Source organism: Carya illinoinensis, chromosome 3, assembly GCF_018687715.1.
Source record: "Carya illinoinensis cultivar Pawnee chromosome 3, C.illinoinensisPawnee_v1, whole genome shotgun sequence".
NCBI lineage: Eukaryota > Viridiplantae > Streptophyta > Magnoliopsida > Fagales > Juglandaceae > Carya > Carya illinoinensis.
Window position 1 is genome coordinate 12,396,510 of NC_056754.1, and position 22,897 is coordinate 12,419,406.

A 22,897-nucleotide genomic window follows, 5' to 3' on the forward strand; every position below is an offset into this window, starting at 1 on the left:
TTCTAGATAGACTCAATATTGTTTAATCAAATAATGATAAGATAAATCTTATCATTTAGTCATCTAATTCTAGCCAATTTTTGCCTTTACAATAATGACTAGGGTTGTAATTCATAAATAGAGTCATTCAATAAATAAACCAAGCTTGATCAAAACTTTAGACACATTATTTTAATGTGCAAAATCTGTATAAATTCTCTTCGACTCGAATAATTTTGTATTTATAATTTTTTAAAGTATTACTCTTGAAATTATAATGAGAAGATTTTGAATATGTAAAATGATAATACGAAATTATGCACTTAAAACGATAAATATTGCTTATTGACTATAAATATAAGTCTTTATATAGATATGCATGAATGCATATAGAAACTGATCTATGAATATATTTATAAAATCCAAAATTGGTTTGTCGAATTTAATTGATAAAGTCCAAACATTTTACTGTATTTAACTTACTTTGTGGTAAAAAAGTAAAATATGATGATTTATTGCAAATATAAAATCTGTCAATTTAAATTTTATTATAAGTACGTAAATATTGATAAGCTAACAAATTATTAATATGATCAGTGTATCAAAGCGCAAAAGATTTTAGTAACAAAACTTAATTTGTTTAAGAAATTAAATAATAAATTAATTGAGCAATTTAAAAAATAATAAACTTAATATTGAAGACCAACTCTTACCAAACTCAAGCCTTGCTGAAGTCATTCCTATCACGTAGGAGTCGGATATGGGATCATGTGATCAAGTGGTTAAACTTTAGATATTTTATCTCATGTAAACAAATGTTTAACTTTTGAATACTTGATGAGAGCCTAACCACAGGCTTTCTGTTATCAGTGATGTATATATATACACCTCGGTGTACATTCAATAATATAAGGAAAAACACTTTTCATTTACAATCTTTATCATACAACGCCTATTACAACTTGTGCAGCACCATCCACGTCGGATCCTCCCCATGATGAGGCACCTCTCATTCCTCCTCCTGCAAGCCAGCTAATTACCAGCTAGTCTCCACGTGCAGTCACAACCGGATTCACGAATACCCATGCCATGACTACCAGATCCAAAAACAACATTCGAAAGCCTAAGCATCTACTAGATGGCAGTGTTGTTCACCCCCTCCCAAGAGCACTTCTCGCTGCAATCACACACGACAGTATTGAACCATCTTGCTACACTGAAGCTGCAAAACATAGCCATTGGCGTAATGCTATGAACTTAGACTTTGATGCCTTGCTTAAAAATCAAAAGTGGGAGTTAGTCCCTCCTAATACGCATGCAAATGTCGTGGGTTGCCGGTGGATTTTTAAAATCAAACGACATGCCGATGGTGTTGTTGAACGCTATAAAGCGCGACTCGTGGCCAAGGGCTATCATTAGCAACATGGGGTTGATTTTCATGAGACGTATAGTCCCGTAATTAAACTTGCAACTGTTTGTCTTGTCCTCTCCATTGCCGTTTCTAGAGGTTGGTGTCTTCTACAGATCGACATCCAAAATGCATTTTTACATGGTTTCATTCACGAAGAGGTTTTTATGGTTCAACCTCCCGGCTTTCAACACCCGCAGTACCCAAATTATTTGTGTCGGCTTAAAAAATCATTGTATGGCCTACATCAAGCTCCTCGGCAATGGTTTTCTCGACTAGCAGATGCTCTATTCCAGCTTGGTTTTGTTGATAGTAAAGTTGATTCATCCTTATTCATCTATCGATCTCACTGCCAAATTATGTTTTTTCTCATTTATGTAGATGACATAATTATTACAGGCTCCGATACTCAGTTAGTCAACCACGTAATCACTGCTTTACACAAGGAATTTGCAGTCAAAGATTTAGGCAATTTATCATTCTTTTTGGGTGTCGAGGCATTATCCTCTGCTGATGGTATTTACTTAACTCAGCGTAAATATATAGTTAAGCTCCTGAAACGGTCAAAAATGGACAAATGCAAACCGTGTGTCACACCTATTCCAACTACCTCATGTATCTCAATCAGTGATGAAGGTGACTTTGAGGATTCGTTTCTGTATAGAAGCATCGTTGGAGGGTTATAGTATTTGTCATTCACGCGTCCTGATATTGCTTACTCAGTTCATCGGGTCAGCAAATTTATGCATCAACCGAAAATAATACATTGGCAACATGTAAAAAGAATTCTCAGATTTTTAAAACACACGATTTCACATGGACTTTTTATTTCACGTAACTCTTCACCTTAGTTTCAAGCCTTTTCGGATGCTGATTGTGCAGGTGATCGTGATGATTGACGGTCTGTGGGATCTTATTGCATCTTTCTCAGAAACAATTGAGTGTCATGGCAATGTAAGCAGCAAAGTACAGAGGCCCGAAGTAGCACTGAGGTAGAGTACAAAGCCCTCGCCGATACTGCTGCTGAACTCCAATAGCTTCAATCTCTTATACAAGAACTTGGTCTTCGTCTGGACAGTCCACCGAAACTGTGGTGTGATAACATTGGTGCAACTTATCTGAGTGCCAACCCTGTGTTTCACACACGAACCAAGCACATTGAAATAGACTTTCACTTCGTGCGTAATCTTGTCGCAAGCAACAAGCTTCAAGTTTGGGTTATCTCCAGCCAAGATCAGCTCGTTGACCTCCTCACCAAACCACTAGCAGCTTCTCGATTTAAGTTGTTAAGTTTCAATCTCAGTGTCCGAGATCTTCCCCTGCGATTGAGGGGGCGTATTGAAGACCAACTCTTACTAGACTCAAGCCTTGCTGAAGTCATTCCTATCACGCACGTAGGAGTCGGATATGGGATCCTGTGATCAAGTGGTTAAACTTCAGATATTTTACCTCATGTAAACAAATGTTTAACTTTTGAATACTTGATGAGAGCCTAACCACAGGCTTTTTGTTATCAGTGATGTATATATATATATACCTCGGTGTACATTCAATAATATAAGGAAAAACACTTTTCATTTACAATCTTTATCATAGAATTCTATATTTAATTATACTACATACAATCACTTTTACGTACTTTTTGTACACTCTACTGATGTGATTGACCAAAACAATTATTTTATATTAAAAAATGTGACGTAGCCAATTATATTAGTGGAGTACTCAAAAAATATACAAAAGTGATTATATATAAAATTTTTATTAAATAAAACTAAATAAATTGACGTTGAATATTCAATATTAATTGACTCAATCCAGCTTGATTACAACTCTATTAGAAGCACTAAATCCGTTGGCCCCTCTCTCCTCGCCACAATTTTATCCTTTTCTCTTTGAGGAAAGCTCCCAACCGGATAGGTTTGAAACCTTGCACAAGCCATAACATCGTGACACTTAGGCATCTCTAACACAATTCTCCTGCACTCGGCAACACCAAACCAACTCCCTATTTGCGCTCTCTTCCTCTCTCCCTCTCTACCTCTCTCCATCTACCCTCAACGAAATCTATCATCTCCGTTCTCTCCCTCTCCCTTGCTCTTCTAGATGGAAGCCCCACTCGACATGATGCCGAAGGAGGCCCTGACGCCGACAAGAGGATAGATTTTTTAGGAGGGTCGGTGGTGTAGAAGAAGGGCCCCACAAAGTATAAATTCATGTTCTTGTCTTCGAGAATGCGATGAGATGAAAGAGGAGCACCACTCATGCGGTGGTTTACATCAATCGAAACTTTGCAAGTTTCCAGTGGCGAATGGTACTGTAATGCCTTGCATTCCTTAATCTTCCAATTATCTTTCAGAAACGAAGGAGATATTTCTGTAAGGAAGTAGCCCTTTGCATCGCATTCATTACTGAATATGGACAAAGGAGCTGTCTTGTACCCATTCTCATCAACGGCTAGGCATGTTATCCTTACCATGGCTCCTGCAATATTGATCACCAAATTAATTGGAATATAATTGAAGCCTCATTTAGGGGGCCTTAATCACAAACAAATTTCATGAAAACAGCTATATATATATATATATATTGAGGTACGCCAACTAGAGTGCAGGTGGAGTGGGTAGATATCGTTGAGGGCAGATGGAGAGAGGGAGAGAGCAAATGGGGAGTCGGTTTGGTGTTGCCAGGTGCAGGAGAATTGTGTTAGAAATGCCTACGGGTCACAATGTTAGTGGCTGGTGTGATACCGGTTGGGAGCTTTTCTCGCCTTTATTTCATATAACATAGAAAGACCCATATTTTGTTGTTATTGTTCAAATAATTTGTAGGAATTAGATCGAGAATATCTAACTAATCTATAATATATATATATCTTCTATATATAAAAAGTGTGTATGAAACGGAAAATCTTGTTTTAACGGTTTTTCTTGTTTTTCCGTTAAAGTTAACACCATTTGTTTTAACGGTTTGACATATAAAATGAAGACATAAATATTGAGAGAGATAGCATTCAATGTTGTTATATGATTTATTAATCACAATAATAATAATACTTAATAGTTTATATAATAATAAGTAATTAAAGATTAGTTATTATATTTTTCTCATTTTCCTTAACATATACACGTGTATTAGGTGCATAAGACGTAAATTCCTAAGTATAATATACGTGTATTATACATTTCATTAACTCAGATTATTGAATATTTCAAATTTAAAAATCTCATATAATATATAATACAAGTGTGTTTAATCAAAGTATTTTTTCTTTTCCCATGGTAGTAGGACGTAACTTCCGCTAAGTCATATTCCACACGTAGGCTTGTTATGATGGGTACGTGACAAAAGTCGTGATCCTTGAGCTAATCAAGAAAGAGTAAATTCGGCTTACAACTTCAAAATATATTTTAGGATTTATATATATGCTATGTATAGAAAATATTATACCACAAATTTTATAAAAAGATTATGTTTTAACTTTATGTTGTCTCTGATCGACTCAACCAACAATAAAATAAGAATTTCAATGTTATCTATATTGATCGTCTACAGGATGACATAAATTGATGAATAATAATACAAACATCAAACGACACATATTTTGAACTACCGTTTATGTTAGACTTTTATTAAATTTTTCGTATACATCTTTGCTAAAATTATAGATGTTATAAACATGTATTGGATTATATGATATTTTGAACTAATTTTTTTATTTTCTCTAATATGCCTTAAATTATTAAGTGACATCAATAATTTTTATAAAATATATATTATTTTTTACAAATAATCATTTCATTTGCACTTTCTTGTTGAGCCACTTAATGCAAAAATATTTTTGCATTAAATGATTGAAAGTATTAATAATTAATTTGAAAATTATTTAAAATTTATATCAATAAATATTAGAACGTACATTAAGAAATTTTAAATGCCTAGAACACTTTGTATTATTTAACAAGGTCTGATACTCCAGACTCATCAGATTACGTACAAACAAAGTGAAGAAAATAAGTATAGAGTAGCATTAAAAAATTAAAACTTTTTTCTATTTTTCATTTGGTACGTGCATGCAGTAGTGTACGGTTATTAAAGTAAAATACGAGAGAAACTAAACTTGTTATAATAAACCTTTTTATTGCATTATTTGAAGAGAGCAAAATGATAAGAAAACGTTATCATCACACTCTCAAACAACTTAACCTGCTGGTTCTTAATTAATTTGTTATTTCTGCTAAGTGGTCAGGACATGGAGGTAGGGCTGTTCATCCGGGCCGGATTTTATCCGGCCCGGACCGGAATCCGGTATAACCGGATTCCGTATACCGGATTCCGGTTCAGGTTTTCGGGCCGGGTCAAATCCGGGTCGGTACCCGGATTTGAAAAACCGGATTAATCCGGTCCGGGTACCGGATTTTAAATCTGGGGCCCGGGTTTAAAACCCGGTACCCGGGTATATAAATGAAAAAAAAAAAACCTAACCGCACCAAGGTTTTAAAAACCGTTCCGTTCCGGCCGGAATGGCCGGAATTTTTCGTGCCGGAACAGTGACCGGAACCGGATAGGTGTCTATTCCGTTCCGGGTCAAATTCCGGCCGTTCCGGTCAATTCCGGCCGGAATTCCGGTATTCCGGCCGGAATAGTAATTCCGGTCCCAAAAAAAAAAAAAAAAAAAAAACTCTTTTGTAAATAAGTTGAAAAATAATGAATAAAATTGTACTTTTAGAATTCAAATACCCCTTTCCATGCACTAGAAGTATTGTTACTTTTAATAATCTGTCTATTCTTTAATTTTTTTCCTTTATTTTTGTGTCTTAACTCAAGTTTGTGATTTTTTTCAATATATATTCATTTTATAAATCTTTAATTCTTCTATATATATACACATATACATATCACACACTTACATATATATGTATTTATTTTATTAATTGTTAGTTTATATATACATATAAATATTTATATATAATATATAATTAATCCCGAAACGGTACACCGAAACGTACCGGTACCGAAATATTCCGTTCCAGTGCCTCGACCGGAATGGTCTCCGGAACGGATTTCAAAACTTTGAACCGCACCCCCCCGTGACAAAATTCAGACCCCTCTCTCTCTCTCTCTCTCTCTCTCTCTCTCTCTCTCTCTCTCTCTCTCTCTCTCTCTCTCTCTCTCGCCCGGATCTCTCTGTTCTCTATGTCATTTCTCGCCTTCTCTCTCTCTCTCTCTCTCTCGATCGAGCGCCGAAACCACAACCATCGCCGCCGGTGCTATCTGAGGCCAACGTCCACGACTCCATAGAAGAGTTTTCGCAACTCTCGGTACTTTCCTCTCTCTCTCTCTCTCTCTCTCTCTCTCTCTCTCTGTGTTTTTTGAGCATTTAGATCTCTTCTCCATGGGGGGAGGTTTTTTCGTATCAAGAGTGTTTTGGGGAAGCCGAAACCCTAGCCATCGTCGCCGGTGACTAGCAGAGGCTGCCGTTTGGCTAGATCTGCTATTTTCTTTTTGCGTATTATTTTTTCGCCCAGATCTATAACCTGTTATGTTGTGGTAGTGCGTGAGTAGTGTTTTGGTTGGCTAGATCGGCTCTTTTATTTTTGGGTTTTATTTGTTAGAGTTTTGTTTAGTTTAGATTTTTTGTTGTTATTATTTTGTTAGTTGTAATTGGTTGGTTAGATCTGCAGAGTAGCTTGGGAGAAGAAGTGTCAATATCATGGAATTGGTTATGGTTTCTTTTTACTATTTTGCTAACTGAGTTTCTTTGTTTAAGGTAGTTTTCGGTTAGCTTGTTTAATTTTCTGTTAGGGGATACGTATTGTAAATCTGTTTAGGGCGTTCAACATTTCTATTTGCCTTTTTTATTTTTGGTTGTGGCACGACGGGAATGTTTTAGATATTAATAACATTAACTTTAGTGGTTGTTTCTGGTTGCTTCATCGTTATTCTTTACTGGGATAGCCTACTCTCTGCATTTTTGCATTGTAGTATGCTTATTGTTTATGATGGCTATGTTTTAAAGAAAATCTGAAGGAAGTGATGCAGATTATGATGTGATCAGCTTGTAATTTATTTTATATCTTAATACTTCTCTTTTATGTGTGGGACAGCTCCTCTTCAATAAATATTTCAATACATAAAATATTTAATTAAATCTAATAGATTATAGTTCAACGTTTATTTTGTTAATATAAACGTTTATTTTATTTAGAGTCTTTTGGAACTTAGAGACAGAGGTATAACAATAGTTCATATTTTTTTAATATTTTTTCATAATGCATATTTTGCTATATACATGATATATGTCAATATACAATTAATTATCAATATATTTATCAATTTAGGGATATATATTAAATATTGAGTAATTTCTATAGGTTATCGACTCTATTGTTGCTCTGCTGCATTACAAGCACTACTAATTTTTTGGTCGTCTGGGTCACTGTTTCAGGAATTGGGTTTTTGTCTCTTGTGTTGTTTTGCTGTTTCTTTATGGAATTTGGTTTGGTTTGAAATTGGGTATTGAGGGTCATAGATATTCTTGGTCTTTATAATTCGTCGGTGGGTTTTGAGCGGTGAATAGAGATTAAGGTAGTTAAATTGGTTGTTGGGTTTTTGGTTTCAATTCACAAGAAAATTGGTGAGTCCCAAGAAAGCATTAAGGGGGAAAGCTCTACTTTCAGGTTTTGTTTTGGAGAGAGTTCTGTCTTCTTGTTTCTTCCCATTGATGTCCTTATTGTGTTTATGAAATGAATCATTATGGGGCAGAAAGTAATCAGAGAGCAGCAGTTGAAGTTACAAAGGACAAGAATGGAATTGACCAGATCGTTCTTCAGAACACTCGAGGAGCTTCAGTGAGGGTTGGATGGATCCCTTTACGTCCATTTTTCCATTGTTTAATTGCTGGCTTTGATGTTTTTCTTTTCCCATGGCTTTTGTTTTCTTCACTTTGTTGGCGATGCATAAAGAGACAAGTGCAAGGAATGTTCTTACCAAATTAGTTCCTATTTGTTGCTGTGTATTGGAGTTTAATTAAAACAATGTATGTGTTTTGTAATATTTTAAGCAAATCAGTTCAAACAATGTAATATTTAGTGGATTTTTTTTTTCTTTTTAGGTTAATTAGTTGTTTAAAGCGTTAGCTTATATGTATGTGTTAACTATAATTAGTTGATATTTTTATTATCATGGACAAAATGATATAAAATATAAGCTTTTATATAGCAAAAAAAAAAAAATTGCATTCAACAATATTTCTTGAAAAAGTTGCAATAAAATATTGGATATTTTTATAAACATTTTTTCAACATAAAAAATTAATAACAGAATGATTCGAATTTTTTTTTTTTTTTTTTTAAAAATCCGGGTTTTATCCGGATCAATCCGGGTTTCGGACCGGGTCATAACCCGGCTATATCCGGGCCGGAACCCGGTCCGGATTTTGAATCCGGATTCCGGACCGGGTATACCCGGATACCCGGTCCGAAACCCGGTTGAACACCCCTACATGGAGGGGCAATATTTTACCAAGAAAAATCTAAACCCACGTGGATAAGTCCTTAAAAACTGGAATATACTAATAATTAGCAATTACTAATTATTTAACAATTAGTGGTCGAATTATGTACGTAGTTAAACACTCAGAGATTACAAACAAAATTATGAAATTAATAAAATATGCATGGGACCCAAACTTGTTATAATAAACCATTTTATTGCATTATTAATTGACAAGCAAAAATTCAAGAAATTAAAAATCATCATGAGTACTCTCAAATAAAAGAGAAAATTTATTTATAAGCTTTATTGTTTGTACATCCAGCATACTGCTAGCTAGGGCTATGCATAAAAGGCCTTTGGCCCGATCTGTCCGTAATACCCAACATAGTCAACCCGTATAAAATCGGTTTCACCGGGTCAAACTCTAATACGGGTATAAAGACCACATCATCCGTCGAAACCGATCCACCGAAAACACCTCATTAGAGCCTCTCCAGTTCTTCTTCTCAAACCCTATCCACTGACTCCATTTCTCCTCGCCGTTAGCCGTCGCTGTTGCCGTTCGTCGTTATCACTCGCCGTCAACCTTCCGTTGCTGCTGCCCTCTGTTGCTGCTCTACCTTGCATCCAGATCTTCCCCTGCGACGGCTTCGTCCTCTACAACCCACCTTATGCTTCATCTTCGTCATTTTCTTCCTCGTTTCCATACCATTTGTCGTCGTCGTCGTCCATCGACGATGAGTTTTCATGGGTGTTTAATGGTTGGAGTTCGTCGGATTCAAGGATGGCTCGTGGTGGGAGGGGGTAGTTGATCTCCTCAAACCGGGACTTGGGTTTGAAAAAGTTTAGGCGTATGAGGATTTTGGGTCTTGCTTGGCATTGGGAGAGTGGATCATCGGAGTCTGTCTGGAAAGATTGTTTGATATTCTTGAAATTTGGCTAGTTGATGTCGAGGACCAGATGATCACGAATGAGTTTAGAACGGGTTCGAACGATGAATAAGTTTCCTTGTTACCTGTTTAGAACTGGTCGATGTCTACTAGCATCGTCCACGCGACTCCTTGTTATCTGTTTTCTCGCTGGACATCCTTTGGAGTGAATAAGTTTTCGTTTCTGATAGATGGAAAATGCCATAGTTTTTAAAGTCGGGTGATACAGGTTCAACCCGGTTTGGTTTTATTCGGGTCAAGTCCGTCCAGGTTAGCTCCTGAAATGAGGTCTTGCGAGTCGAGTCGGGTACAAACCCGACTTTACCAGGCCGGATTGCAAGCCTACTGCTAGCTAGTATGGAAGCTTTTCACATTAATTAACTAAGCTAAAACATTATTAGAATTTTAGTTTTTTTTTTAATAATTTATAAGGGGTCTAATCACTATAAATATTGTTGACGCACCGACTTAGGTAGTAAAGTAAAATAACTGCTGGTTCTTAATTATTATTATTATCATTTTTAATTTCTGCTCAGTGGTCAGGACATCGAGGCCGGGCAGTACTGTTGTACCAAGATTTCAGCTAAAAAGGTCACAGAATTTACCAAGAAAAACCTACAATTTTGGCATGCAATAATTCTGGAATGCAATGATTTCCTTGAAGAGAACTGGAATGCAATAATTCTGGCGTCGTGTGTGTATGCAATAGCGGTGGACCCTTTGCTCTTCTTCGTTCTTGGGATCAACGAAGACAAAAAGTGCCTGCTGTTTCACAACACATTATATTTCGTAGCTATTGCTTTGCGATCGGCTGCGGATTTGATATCTCTTGCCAATATCATTTTGGAATTCCGTACATTTTACATTGACAAAGAGAAAGCTGAACTTGGAGAAACTGAGATGGTTATAGATGATTGGCCCATAGCGAAGAGGTATTTGAGGCCTTACTTCCTAATTGATGTTCTGGCAATTCTTCCTCTCCCACAGGTAATTAATTAAGGATACTTTTTTGCTTCTAAAGTTCATTAATTAATTTGCCCCATTTTTTATTATTTTTATTTTCGAGGAGGATCATGATGTGTATATATATATATATATATATAAACCTCTCGTTCCATTTAAGGGTGTCGTTTTATTTTCTTTTTATGTAACTTATATGATATTTACTATCATTTACATTAATCATCAAATTGTATTAACGCTAAATTTCTTGAGATCGTTTTATGTCTCTTTAAATATATATAGATTATACACTTCTTTGAGCTATATTCATATCACTTCCCACTTCTTACTTTTTCAGTGAGAAGAATAATTAGAAAATAATTAATCATTTGCGCGCCTATGTATGATGACTAATCTTGTGATTATACTTTCGTTGCACAAATCATGAAAATTATAGTGGTTTCCCAAGAATACTATATTTTGTATTAATTACTATTACACGTTACTACTTATTGCTTATTAAATGAAATATACTTAAGACAATGTGCTATGCTAGTTGATCTTGAAAACACGCGTTCTTATCTTTCAGGTATTATTTCCAATTTTCATTTTTAGAGAAATGAGAAGATCGAAATATTGGGGCAAAAAGAAAATCCTCAATGCTCTTGTCCCTCTCCAATATGTGCCAAGAGCTCTCCGAATTTATGGGTCATGGAAGAAAGTTATCCGGACCAACAAGAAACTTGCTCAAAATGTACTATTTAGAAGCGTATTTAATCTCATTATATGCATCCTAGCTTGCCACTCAAGTAAGTTGATTACCAATTTCATATTCATTTTAGGCCACCTAAATATTTTTATTGTTGATCTCATTTTACTTTGGCGAGTCTCACATTAAGTTTTAAATGTAGGTGTCAATTGAATAAACATTGACAAATTACATGCATGCACTTCACACATATTTTATGCTTATAAAACCTGTGAACAACCTACACTTTTGCGGGTTTGAAATTCTTTACTTTGTACGCCCATTCCTTTTAGGTACTGCAGATAAAATTTGTGTGGGAAAACGTTAACTCGACACTAGTTAAACCTAGAAAACAAAAAAGAAAAGAAAAAGAGCACAACGTCCTACTTAAGATTTACCATGATTGTTAATTAAAATATGAAAATTTGGCCTTGATCCTGACTTGTAGAGTAGATCACAATGATCGCGCGCCCTAAATAATAAAAAAGAAGCACACAAGAAATACAAAAATTTACATAGTTCTTTCTATATATATGTACGTAGATCCAGACGAAGTGATAGGAGGAGAACAAATTCACTAATCTATCTCAATGAATACAAAATAACAATGAATAAAAAAAAAAAAAAAAACACAATCTTGATAAAAAGTGTACATAATAATATCTCTTGTACAATATGCATGGCACTCTCCTCAAACCTATTCATGTGCGATCATCAATATATATATGATGCTAGATTTTGGGATTACTGAATGGCTAATTCATGCTTATATATCCAGGAAGCAGGGCTCCCGTGCATGTATAACTTCGCTTGGTATTTCTATAGCTGGTGGGAGTGTATGGCTAAATTAACTAGAAGAATACTATACTTGTACGTCATATTACTGCATTTTCTTTCCTTTTTAAATGAAAAGTGTTACGTTTTCAAACTAGTACATGATCAATTATCTTTCAATCTAATTTATATTACACGATTTTATTTTGATACAATATCTATAGAAGTTCTACAAATCTTTAACTAACAGATTTGTGGATCTTTTAGGTACTGGGTGCCATTTGGTATTTTTTTGCCATCAATCAAGAGATGGCTTGCTGGCAAATAGCATGTGAAAAATGTGATATCCCGTTTTTACATGTATTTTCACTGAAAGAGTATTTTAATTTAATAAAAATATTGGTTCTTTTATTTTAAATTATCATATTTTAATTGGATTTATTTAGTTGTGAAATTTATTTTGTAGAGTTTTCTTAATATAAATTATTGTTTTGAGTTTAAATTACTGTTTAATTTATTTTAATTTGTTTTTGGATTTAAAATTTTGTTGTTAGTATTTACTAGTTATTTATTATATTTTAGCTAGATGTGATGTTTAAATTATTTTATTCGTTTTATAGTTTTTAAAGTTATTTTCGTCGGATCAGTTTCTAGATTCCAGGGGTGAGGACTGGACCTCATTTCTTTTCCCCATATTTTCTTTTTCTCTTTTTCTCTTTCTCCTTTCTCTTTCTTTTCTCTTTTTCTTTCTTTTTCTTCTTTTTTTTCCTCCGGTTTTCCTCCCGTGCGCACGAAGTCTCTCTCTTCTCCATTTTCGCCGTTTGCCTTCAACCGCCTGAAACCGCCCAACGCCGCCACCATGTACTACACCACCCACCCAGATTTTTTTCCCTCCAACCGGTGAACATCCCCACCAAATTTCACCTCCATCCGAGCCACCGTTAACTGCCACGAGCTCCTCCAAGCCGCACAACTTTTGGGCCATTTCGACGCCGTCGTTCCACCTCCAGCCACCATCTCTTCACAGTTTCATCACTGACCTCTTGCCGTCCTAAACCACCCATTTTTAGCTCCGATCCGTTGCTGGAGCAGCCCCCACGAGCTCAACTCTATTTTGGCCGGTTTTCACTTCTACTGTCGTTTCCTCCGCCATCCATGGCCAACTTTCCCTTCCACTAGTTTCATAAACACTTTTAAACCATTCCCTATCAATCTCAAGTCTTGGTTCGTCCCCATTTAAAAGTGAGTATTTTACAACCCACGACCATAGTATTTTTACAATGTTATGTTGCTTTTTCTTTGACATTTGCAGCCCCTTGATCCTTCAAAAATTATTATATAGCGCTGTAAGTATTTTTCAAAATTCATTTTAGATTTAAATATATTATTGCTTTACAATAAACTGTGATTGGTTGGTTATTCCGGACTGAGTCCGAGGAGTCGGGGGTCGGATAGATTTGAGGACGGAGTTGTTTGGTTATTGTTGATGTTGAGTTTTGTTGGATAAATTGTGTCTGAGGTGTGCATTGCATGGTGCATACATGTGCATGTATTAAATTGAGAAAAACTGGTTTTATCAGTGTAAATGGATTTTTGGGTGCGTGTGTATCACGACCTCAAGCCGGGATAGGGTATTATCTCGGTGGAGCTCCTCTGGTCACTTAGGAGTGGATAATACTGAGTGACATCCCATGGGTTGTCGCTGGGCGACGACCAGATCGCACGATACGGTAACGCTGTCGTGTCGACTCCGTGGTTCCTAAGCTGGCGGGGACTAGAGGATAGCCTGGTCTAGGTACGCGCTAGGTGCAAGACTGGGTATTGCTCGTTTAGGTGTCACATGCGTAGTCATTACCTGCGGTGTGGCACAGGAGCCAGAGTGTGCGGATGATCCCTAGGGGAGATCATTGTGCATGCATTAATTTGGAATTGGTTTTGGATATTGGATATGGGTCATTTTCTGGGAAAATGGCAAGATTTTATATGAGGTTATTGTGATCCATTTTCTGAGAAAATGGTGGTTTTCTTGGTTTGGGCCATTATTTGGGATAATGGCAAGGATTTGTTTTAAAGGATATGTTTTGGACCAAAATGGGATTTTGGCGTGCGTGGAAAAATGTGGATTTTTGGGACATGTGTATTTGGCATCTTTTTATACATATTGTTGAGTATGATATATTTTTATCTTGTGATGTTTGGATTATTACTTACCTGCAGCATCATTTTGGTACTGTAGATTTTGATGTAGAGGTTGAGGAGAAGGAGGCTGAGCCCGAGAAGGCGGCTCCGCCAGAGTATTTGACTTGGAGTTGTTTTACATTGGAAATTATCTTTACTTGTTTTTATGTTATGTAATTTGAATTTGAAACAGTGTTGAAACTTGTAATATTTTATTACATGTGTTTTAAGTTAGTTTGTACTTAAACAAAATTCTGGTACTTAGTTGTAAGACTTTTATTATCCGCTGCGTGATTTTATTGTACACTTGTTGCATGTACACACACTTGGCACTTGACGATGGGATGTGTGACCTGTGTTGTCATCATCCCGACGCCTCGATTTCCATGTGTTTGTACGTGGGAGTTGGGGGCGTCACAAAAAACATATTGGATGTATCCAAAGTTCGTTCAGTTGTGATAGCAGTTTGAGAAATTACACCTTTATAAATGATTATTGTCCAATTCATGGAACACAAAATACGATCTCTTATGATTTCAGAATATTCCATGAAGCCATTCAGTTGGGTATTTTGGCATCCATAGATGTTCTACGAAAGATGGTGCATTGTTTTTGGTGGGGCTTGCGAAATTTGAGGTTTACACGTGTTAAAACTCTTTGGTTTTTATTAATTAGTGCTTGTTATTAGTAAGAGTAATGCTACTCATCATCCTAATCCTCATCATCCTTCCATTATTCTATGATGTGGCATTAGATGATTGAAAATGATTTATTATATTTCATTTGTGAACCTATCATCCTCTCATCATATGAATAGATTTTTTCTATTAGTAAACATGATATCATGCCAAATGATAAAGATTTTTGCTAAATTAAGTAGCTATAAGAACTCTATTAAATCCTTACGCACATATCTTGTAAACATACAAAAGACATATAATATATATATATATACATGACATATATAAATATATAAATTCTTGATAGAATTAATGGTTTTTTTTTTCACTTGTAACACCTCCCTTTGGCATTTTAAAAACTTTCTCGATTATAATTTGTTAAAGACATAATTATTGATTCAAAAGTCTTAGGACGTCCATGGTGGCCTACTCTATTGACACTAACCTGATGGTAACCCTTTTCCTTTTGGTGGCTTCACTCATCTATTAATATTCAATAACTTAACACTAAGCCCATAAATAGTAACAAGGCATTCTAACCCAGCTTATAAGTCATCTCCTTCGTGACTTGAACTATCGACAAGGTCTCTGCTCTGATATCAATTGTAGAAAGTATAGGTCTCCCGCTTTTGATGTAGAAAGTAAACCATGGATCCAACAGATGACACCAAATATTAACACCAATAAATAGTGCAATAGGTTGGAAAGGGAGAAAAACTCATTTCTAGCCCGCTGAGACTATTCGGGCCTCGATTGGTATCGTATAGAGCCCCTGGCTGTCATTGTTTGCATTATGTATGGCCTTTGTTTCTTGTCTTGTTGGTGACCTTGATTTCTGATTATAGTTGCTCCAATTTTTGCAGTTCTTTTGGTCAAAACCTTCAAACAAGTGGCCGGTTCTTGGAAACCTTATTCGCAGTTTTGATTTCCATCTCTGGCTTGCTAGTGTTTTTGTATTTCATTGGTAATATGTAGGTTGGTGCTCAAAGTCTTAGTTTTCTGATCAAGCTTAGGGATTTATTTACTTTTTTATTTAATATTTCTTACTTCAATGATAAAATTTTAATTATTCATCATCAATATGGTTTAAATAAATTTTTTATTTTTATTTTTATTTTTGTTGTTGTTGTGTTAGATCTATAATATTCTTTAAGTTATGTTACTGCTTATAAAGTACATACGTACATGATATGGACTTTGTTTTTTTGAAAGGGAACTAAATTTCATTCATAATAAGGTCTTACACCAAATATCTCTACAATCATAACTGACTGAGTACAAAGAGGTTACAACGTTTCTTTTGACAAAATGGTCATAATACAAGTAGGGACATCTTCAATATCATAAAGGTCTTCAGGGCAATCCAGTGCAGACTTTGCAAGTTGGTGAGCTGCACTGTTAGCCACTCTGTAGGTATGTGAGGTAGTCCATATTCTAGATGAATTTAGAACTTTTCGAGCATCACCGATTATGCAACCTCCTAGACTCTAGTTTAGGGTGTGATTCTATAGTAGGTCCACTACATGCTTTGAGTCACCTTCTAAGAAAACTTGTTTCAAGCCTATTTCTTGACAAAACACTACAGCTAACAACAAACCATAGGCCTCTGCATCAAAAGGGCTTCCTCTAAAAGGTTTGGATGCTTGAAGGGCACTAATGACTTGCCCTTGGTAATCTCTAATGAGAACTCCTTTCCCAATCTTTCCTTCACCATTCTTTACAGCTGCATCCCAATTAATTTTAATCTGACCCGAAGGAGGCTTGGACCACTTGTGACCTTCAAGTGGGGGTTGGATCTGAGCTAATTGGGGAGTTTTGATTAGTGTTTTGTAAGAGGATAACTCTGCTATGGCTTGTTGAGACAAGATAGTAGGGTGCTTGAAACCTTTCCCATGAAGAAATTCATTCCTCCTGGTCGCGATTCCTCTGAGTGTAACCACCACCTCTTCTAGCTCTATAGTTTCAAGGGTTGCCACTGGTACAAGCCATATATCAAATATCATTCACTGTAGAAGTTCATCTTTTGCACTTTCTTGCAACCTTGATTCCATACATCTTTTGTTGCACTACAACCCCAAAGAACATGGCCCGAAGTTTCAAGTACTAGCATACAAATTGGACATGAGTTGTATGGGACAATTTTCCTCCTTTTCAAGTTAGCTAAGGTGGACATTTTGATTGCAGGAGCCAGCCTTAGTTTTCATAGAGCCTTCCACGCTGCTTGGTCTTTTGATCTATTTGAATATTCCCCTTCCACCTTATTCACCAAGTCTTTGTGGAAGTGGTATCCACTTCTGACAGTATATATGCCGTTGTTTGTTAATCTCCATATCATCTTATCATCTCTTCCACCAATGCTGAGAGGAATTGAATTAATGGCTTCCATTTCTTGTGGTGAGAATAGTTCTTGCAGGAGGGGTTCTTTCTATATCTTTTGGTTGGGCTCAATCAGATCACTTACTGTCTTGCAGCAACAATCTTGTGCTCGAGGGGAGGTGACTTGATAGGCTGGAAGGGAGGGTATCTAACAATCAGACCAAATGTTGACCCTGTGTCCATTTCCTATCCTCCATAACTAGCTCATCTTAAGCAAATTTAGCCCTGCATGAATGCCTCTCTAGGCAAAAGAGGGACCAGTTCCCAACGGTGCCTTTAAGAGATCCACCTAGCTGAAGTACTTCTATTTAAGGAGCATTGAAACCAGTGAAGATGGATTCTACAGAATTCTCCAGCCTTGTTTGGAGAGCATTGCTAAGTTGAAGCTCCTGAAATCCCTGAAACCAAGACCACCAGATTCCTTTGAGTAACTGAGTTGTTTCCAATTGACCCATTGGATCTTGGAGGTATTTTCATTGTATCCCCACCAGAATTTTCTAAGCAATTGGTTCAGCTTCCTTGTAATGGATGCTGGTAGGAGGAAAATTCTTATTGAGTATGTTGGTAGTGCTTGTAGAACTGCTTTGAAGAGTATTTCTTTTCCTGCAGCTAAAAGGTGTTTTGTCTTCCAATTTGTTACTCGAGCCCAAGTCCTATCAATGAGAGAGTGGAAGGTAGCCACCTTAGCTCTTCCCACCACAGCAGGCAACTCTAGGTACCTCTCGAAAGACCCCTTAGACTTGACCCCTGCCATCAATAATATTTGTTGTTTTGCCTCTAGCTAAGTGTTCTTACTGAAAAAGATAGAGGATTTCTCTTTGTTTAGCATCTGTCCTGAGGCCTTTTCATAGAGAGCAAGAATGTTTAGCAAACAAAATAGTTCTTTGTTGTTGGCTTGGCAAAATAAGAGGTTGTCATATGCAAAGAAAAGGTGACTCATTGTGATTGGGCCTCTCCCTATTGGAACACTTGTGATATTCCTGCAATGTTCAGCTCTATTCAACAAGGATGCTAGAACTTTAGCACAAATAATAAAGATGTTAGGAGATAAGGGGTCTCCTTGTTTAAGGCCCCTTGTGGGAATAAATTTCTGTTGGGGCTCACCATTGACCAGGATCGAGTAGGATACTGAACTGAGACAGTTTTGGAACAAATTGATCCAATGTTGAGGGAGTCCCATCTTATGCATCACTGCTGTCACAAAGGCCTATTCTACCCTGTCATAGGCCTTGCTCATATCCAATTTGAGGGCCATAAAACCTCTCCTACCCTTCATCCTTGAGGTCATTGAGTGCAGTATCTCATAAGCTACATGAATGTTGTTTGAAATGAGTCTTCCAGGTACAAAGGCACTTTGGCCAGAGTCTTTGAAATAATTTTATAGAGGACATTGCATAGGCTAGTTGGTTTGTACTCAACCACTTTCTCAGGTTTCCTAACCTTTCGGATAAGGAAAAGATAGGTGTCATTTACCTTTTGTAAAGATGCCCCTTGGTTTAGGACTTGGAGGGCAAAGCTACATACTTCCTTTCCCACCACTAGCTGTGTTTTTGATAGAATTGAGCTGGGAACCCATTGCGACTATGGGATCCCAATGGGTTCATTTGAAAGAGAGCAGCTGTGACCTCCTCAAGTGTAAAATGTTTCATGAGCCTGTCCTCCATTTCCACATAGATTTTGGGATCCAGTACATCCAAACATGCCTCTATGTTAGTAGGGGAAGAGGTAGTGAAAAGAGAAGAGAAGTAACCTGTAAACACTCTTTCTATGTCATCATGTTCAGTTACATCCCTCGCATCATGGTCCTCGGTGCACTTTATTGTATTTGCTTTTCTCCTTTGGTTTGCCTGCATGTGGAAGAATTAGGTGTTTTTGTCTCCATGCTTGAGCCAGCGTTGTTTAGCTCTCTGTCGCCATATCATGTTCTTTTCTGCTAGTGAGAGCTCGACCTCCTTTTGTAGCTGTTTCATGGTATCCAAGTGGTGACCAGTACCAGTGTTTTGAAGTTGACTAATCCTGGCCAGCCTCTGTGTAGTGTCTCTTTTGTCATACTCCTTGTTCTTCTGTTTCCATTGCACCAGGTCCCTTTGACATAGCTTTAACTTGTGTCTCATTGAGCTAGCCTCAATGCCTCCCAAATGACCTTTTTTCCATGATTCTGTCATGATTCTATGACAATCTTCCTTCAATTCCCATGCAGCCTCATATTTGAAGACCAAACCTCTCATATTCCTTCTATAGTCCATATTCTATTTGCTGATGTGTAGTGGTGAGTGATCAGATTTGATTGGAGGTAGAACAGTGCATGATGCCAAGATAAACAGTTCATTCCATTCCTTGTTTGTAAAGGCTCTGTCGATTCTTTCTTTTGTAAAGTCATTCCCTCTTCTATTATTTGACCATGTATATTTCTGCCCCTGAGAATGGTGATCATTAAGTCCACAAAGTTCAACCACCTGCCTGAACCCCTCGATTTGTTTGTATGGCTTGTTTGCAGGACCTAACTTTTCCTTTTGGTGTAGGACTTCATTAAAATCCCTTGCACATAGCCATGCCATGGGGGTGGAAGGCTTAAGCATCTGAAGTAGCTACCTGCTCCTACTCCTCTTGGTTGCCTCTGGGTGACCATAAAAGCCTGTAAATTGCCAAGTGGGCCTCCTCCTGTACCAGAGCACTAATGTGCCAACGTGAGTAGCTCAGTACTTTCACACTCCATTCTTCTTTCCACAACAAAGCTAACCCCCCCACTAAGCCCCACACTGTCCACTACCAGGCCACTGTCAAACCTCAAATTCCTTCTAACCATGTCCATTCTTTTAGTGCTGCATTTAGTTTCCACTACGAAAATTAAAAAGGGGAACTTTTCCTTAGTTAGTTGCCTAAGGATCCTAACGGTCCGAGGGTTCTCAAGCCCTCGGTAGTTCCATACTAAGATACTCATTGTGGTTGGCAAGGCTGGGAGCCAACCTCTGCCATTGAATTGTAGTTCTCATCAATCTCTCAAATCCTTTTAATTCTTTTTGGATCATGTCCAATATTTTTGTAACTTCTTTTTCTATCCACCCACTCCCATTCCTCAGGTAATAGTTAGTTAAGTTAGCTAGAGCCTTACCTGAGTTCCTTTCTATTTGAGTGTTCTTCCCTCAAGCTTTCCTTTTCCATTTACTAGAATTTGGCCTCTTGTTACTTGGTACAAGTTCTTTGCACTCCACTCTTCCAGGTAGGCTACCAACCAGCTTGGACTTGACGTTTACTTTTGCATTGACAGAAGTTTTTCCACTCTAGATTACAACTATATTGGAGTGGGGCTTCTCGTAATTTGCTGTTGGTGTGTTGCAGGTGTCGTGCTTTGTGTCAGGTTCCAAAACTGCTTTGTCAAGGTCTAGTTCCATTCTAGTGGAATACCCCATCACCTCTTGAGGCTCAGGTTCAACTACAGAAATGTGTACCTCGTGCAAGTCCAAAAGTTGGTTTAGAACTAGGGTTTGGCTTTTGAGTTGAACTTTTTGTAGGATCTTGATGTTTTGGGTTTCTGTGCTTCCATTTTTTTAACTCCCTTCTGTTAGCCCATGCTCGTCAGAGCCTAGCATGTCCCTTTTCAGCTTTTCAACTGTATCCACCTTCTGTTCAGCCGAAGGTACCTGCTGCTCTACCTGCTTGTTCAAACCAGGCTCTCCCCCCTCATCTCTCCATCTTTCTCCTTGTTGTTCCCGTTGAGGTCGCCTCTAGTCCTCTGAGCCACCATATTTGTGGTTGTTGAAGATATTAGTGTTCATGGGCTCGGCTCAGAGCCAGGCTCCAAACTGTTGCAGTGTTTGCTCTTCTTTTTGTTGGTCAAAGCATGATCTCAAACAGTTTTTCCCTTTAGGATATAGCACGCCACACTGAAAGCAAAAATTATGAAGTCTTTCATATTTGAAAGAAGTCATGTACTTCTGCTTGTCGAACATCAACCACTTCCCTCTTAGGAGTGGTTTGTGAATGTTCACGGCTACCCTCACATGCATACATCTTCCCCATGCTAGTCCTTTAGAGTCAGCCTCTACCTTGATCACATGACCCACTGATGATGCAAACTGGACCCCAGAATCTTCGTTCATTGCAGCCAGGGGTAGGTTGTGTAGTTGAATCCAAAAGGGTTCAAAACCAAACTATAGAGCATTAATAGTGACAGATTCATCAACCTCTAGTAAGGCTAATAAACTCCTATCAAAGAACCACGGTCTTCCACTCAGGACCCCATTCTTTTTTATTTTTTATTTTTTTTTATTTTTTTATTTTTTATAAATCTCATTGTTTTAAATAATTTCTTAATTCTATATTTTATTTTTTTTGTGTTTTTGTAGGAGATAAAATATCACAAACCAAAATAATCAAGTCTAGCCCATCAAAGGGTCTACACTAGAAGACAAAAGAAGGAAAGAAGAAGAGAGAGAATTGGAAAAAAGGCTGATAAGGGTGTCAGGAAGAAAATAGGAAATGGGACATAAATGAGAGGTAATATAACATAAGTGAAGGGAAGTGAAGTAAGGAAGGGTCAAAGGATAAAGAAAAGGGAACAAATCACTTCCAAGGAAGGGCTTCTTTGATTTCAATGGCTTCAGCTTCTTCAACCTCTGGGCAAGGAGACGAGCGAGGATAACTCCATTGTACAGAGAGAGAGATCATGAGAGACTGTAAATAAGCATATTATAGTAGACTCTCCCCACCCCAAAACCACTGTGGAGGTAGGCTTTACACCGAACCATGTAAATCTAGGTGTCATTATCTATTTACTTTCTCTACATTTATTGACTGCTCACTGACATTTATTTACACAGTGGCACCAGACCACCGCCGAGGCTCCACACTGTACCGATCGAAACCCAAATCATCATAGTGGGCAGGGAATGACTCTTTCTCCCCTTCCTGCCTGTTATGCTATTTTTTGCATTAACAATAATGGCGTCTGTGGGATCGAGTTACTTTTTGCACCAGAAGTGATGGCTTGCAAAATTTCATATTGCAGATTTTACAAGTTCGCTCGAGCGGAGGCTTTTGGCCGCTCGAGCGAATTCAAGCAGATTCAAACGCTCGACTGCCGCTCGACAGGGAGCTCGAGCGGGTTGCTGAAAAACGAAGATCGCTCGAGCAGAGACATTGGCCGCTCGAGCGAAATCAGGCAGAGTCGAACGCTCGATGTGCGCTCGATAGGACGCTCGAGCGAAATCAGGCAGAGTCGAACGCTCGACTCGCGCTCGACACCCCGCTCGAGCGAACATCGTATTTTGACAGATTTTAGGTTTTCCGCCGTGGGACCATATAAAAGCCATTTTTCACTCTAGAGCCGCGAGTTTTGACTGGAGAACACTCTTTGGGAGAGAAAAACATAGCTAGAGGGATTCAA

At 37.5% G+C, this 22,897-nt stretch overlaps 1 protein-coding gene across 1 annotated transcript; it reads right to left on the reverse strand.

Moving 5' to 3' along the window:
• Window positions 1–19,373: 19,373 nt before the first annotated feature.
• Window positions 19,374–19,757, reverse strand: LOC122304498. Its single transcript, XM_043116772.1, has one exon. The coding sequence runs from the start codon at window positions 19,755–19,757 to the stop codon at window positions 19,374–19,376; it is 384 nt and encodes a 127-aa protein (XP_042972706.1).
• Between the last annotated feature and the right edge of the window lie 3,140 nt (window positions 19,758–22,897).

Excerpts from the sequence above, each read along its gene's own strand:
- LOC122304498 (XM_043116772.1), bottom strand. The coding sequence starts at position 19,757 with ATGGACTATAGAAGGAATATGAGAGGTTTGGTCTTCAAATATGAGGCT.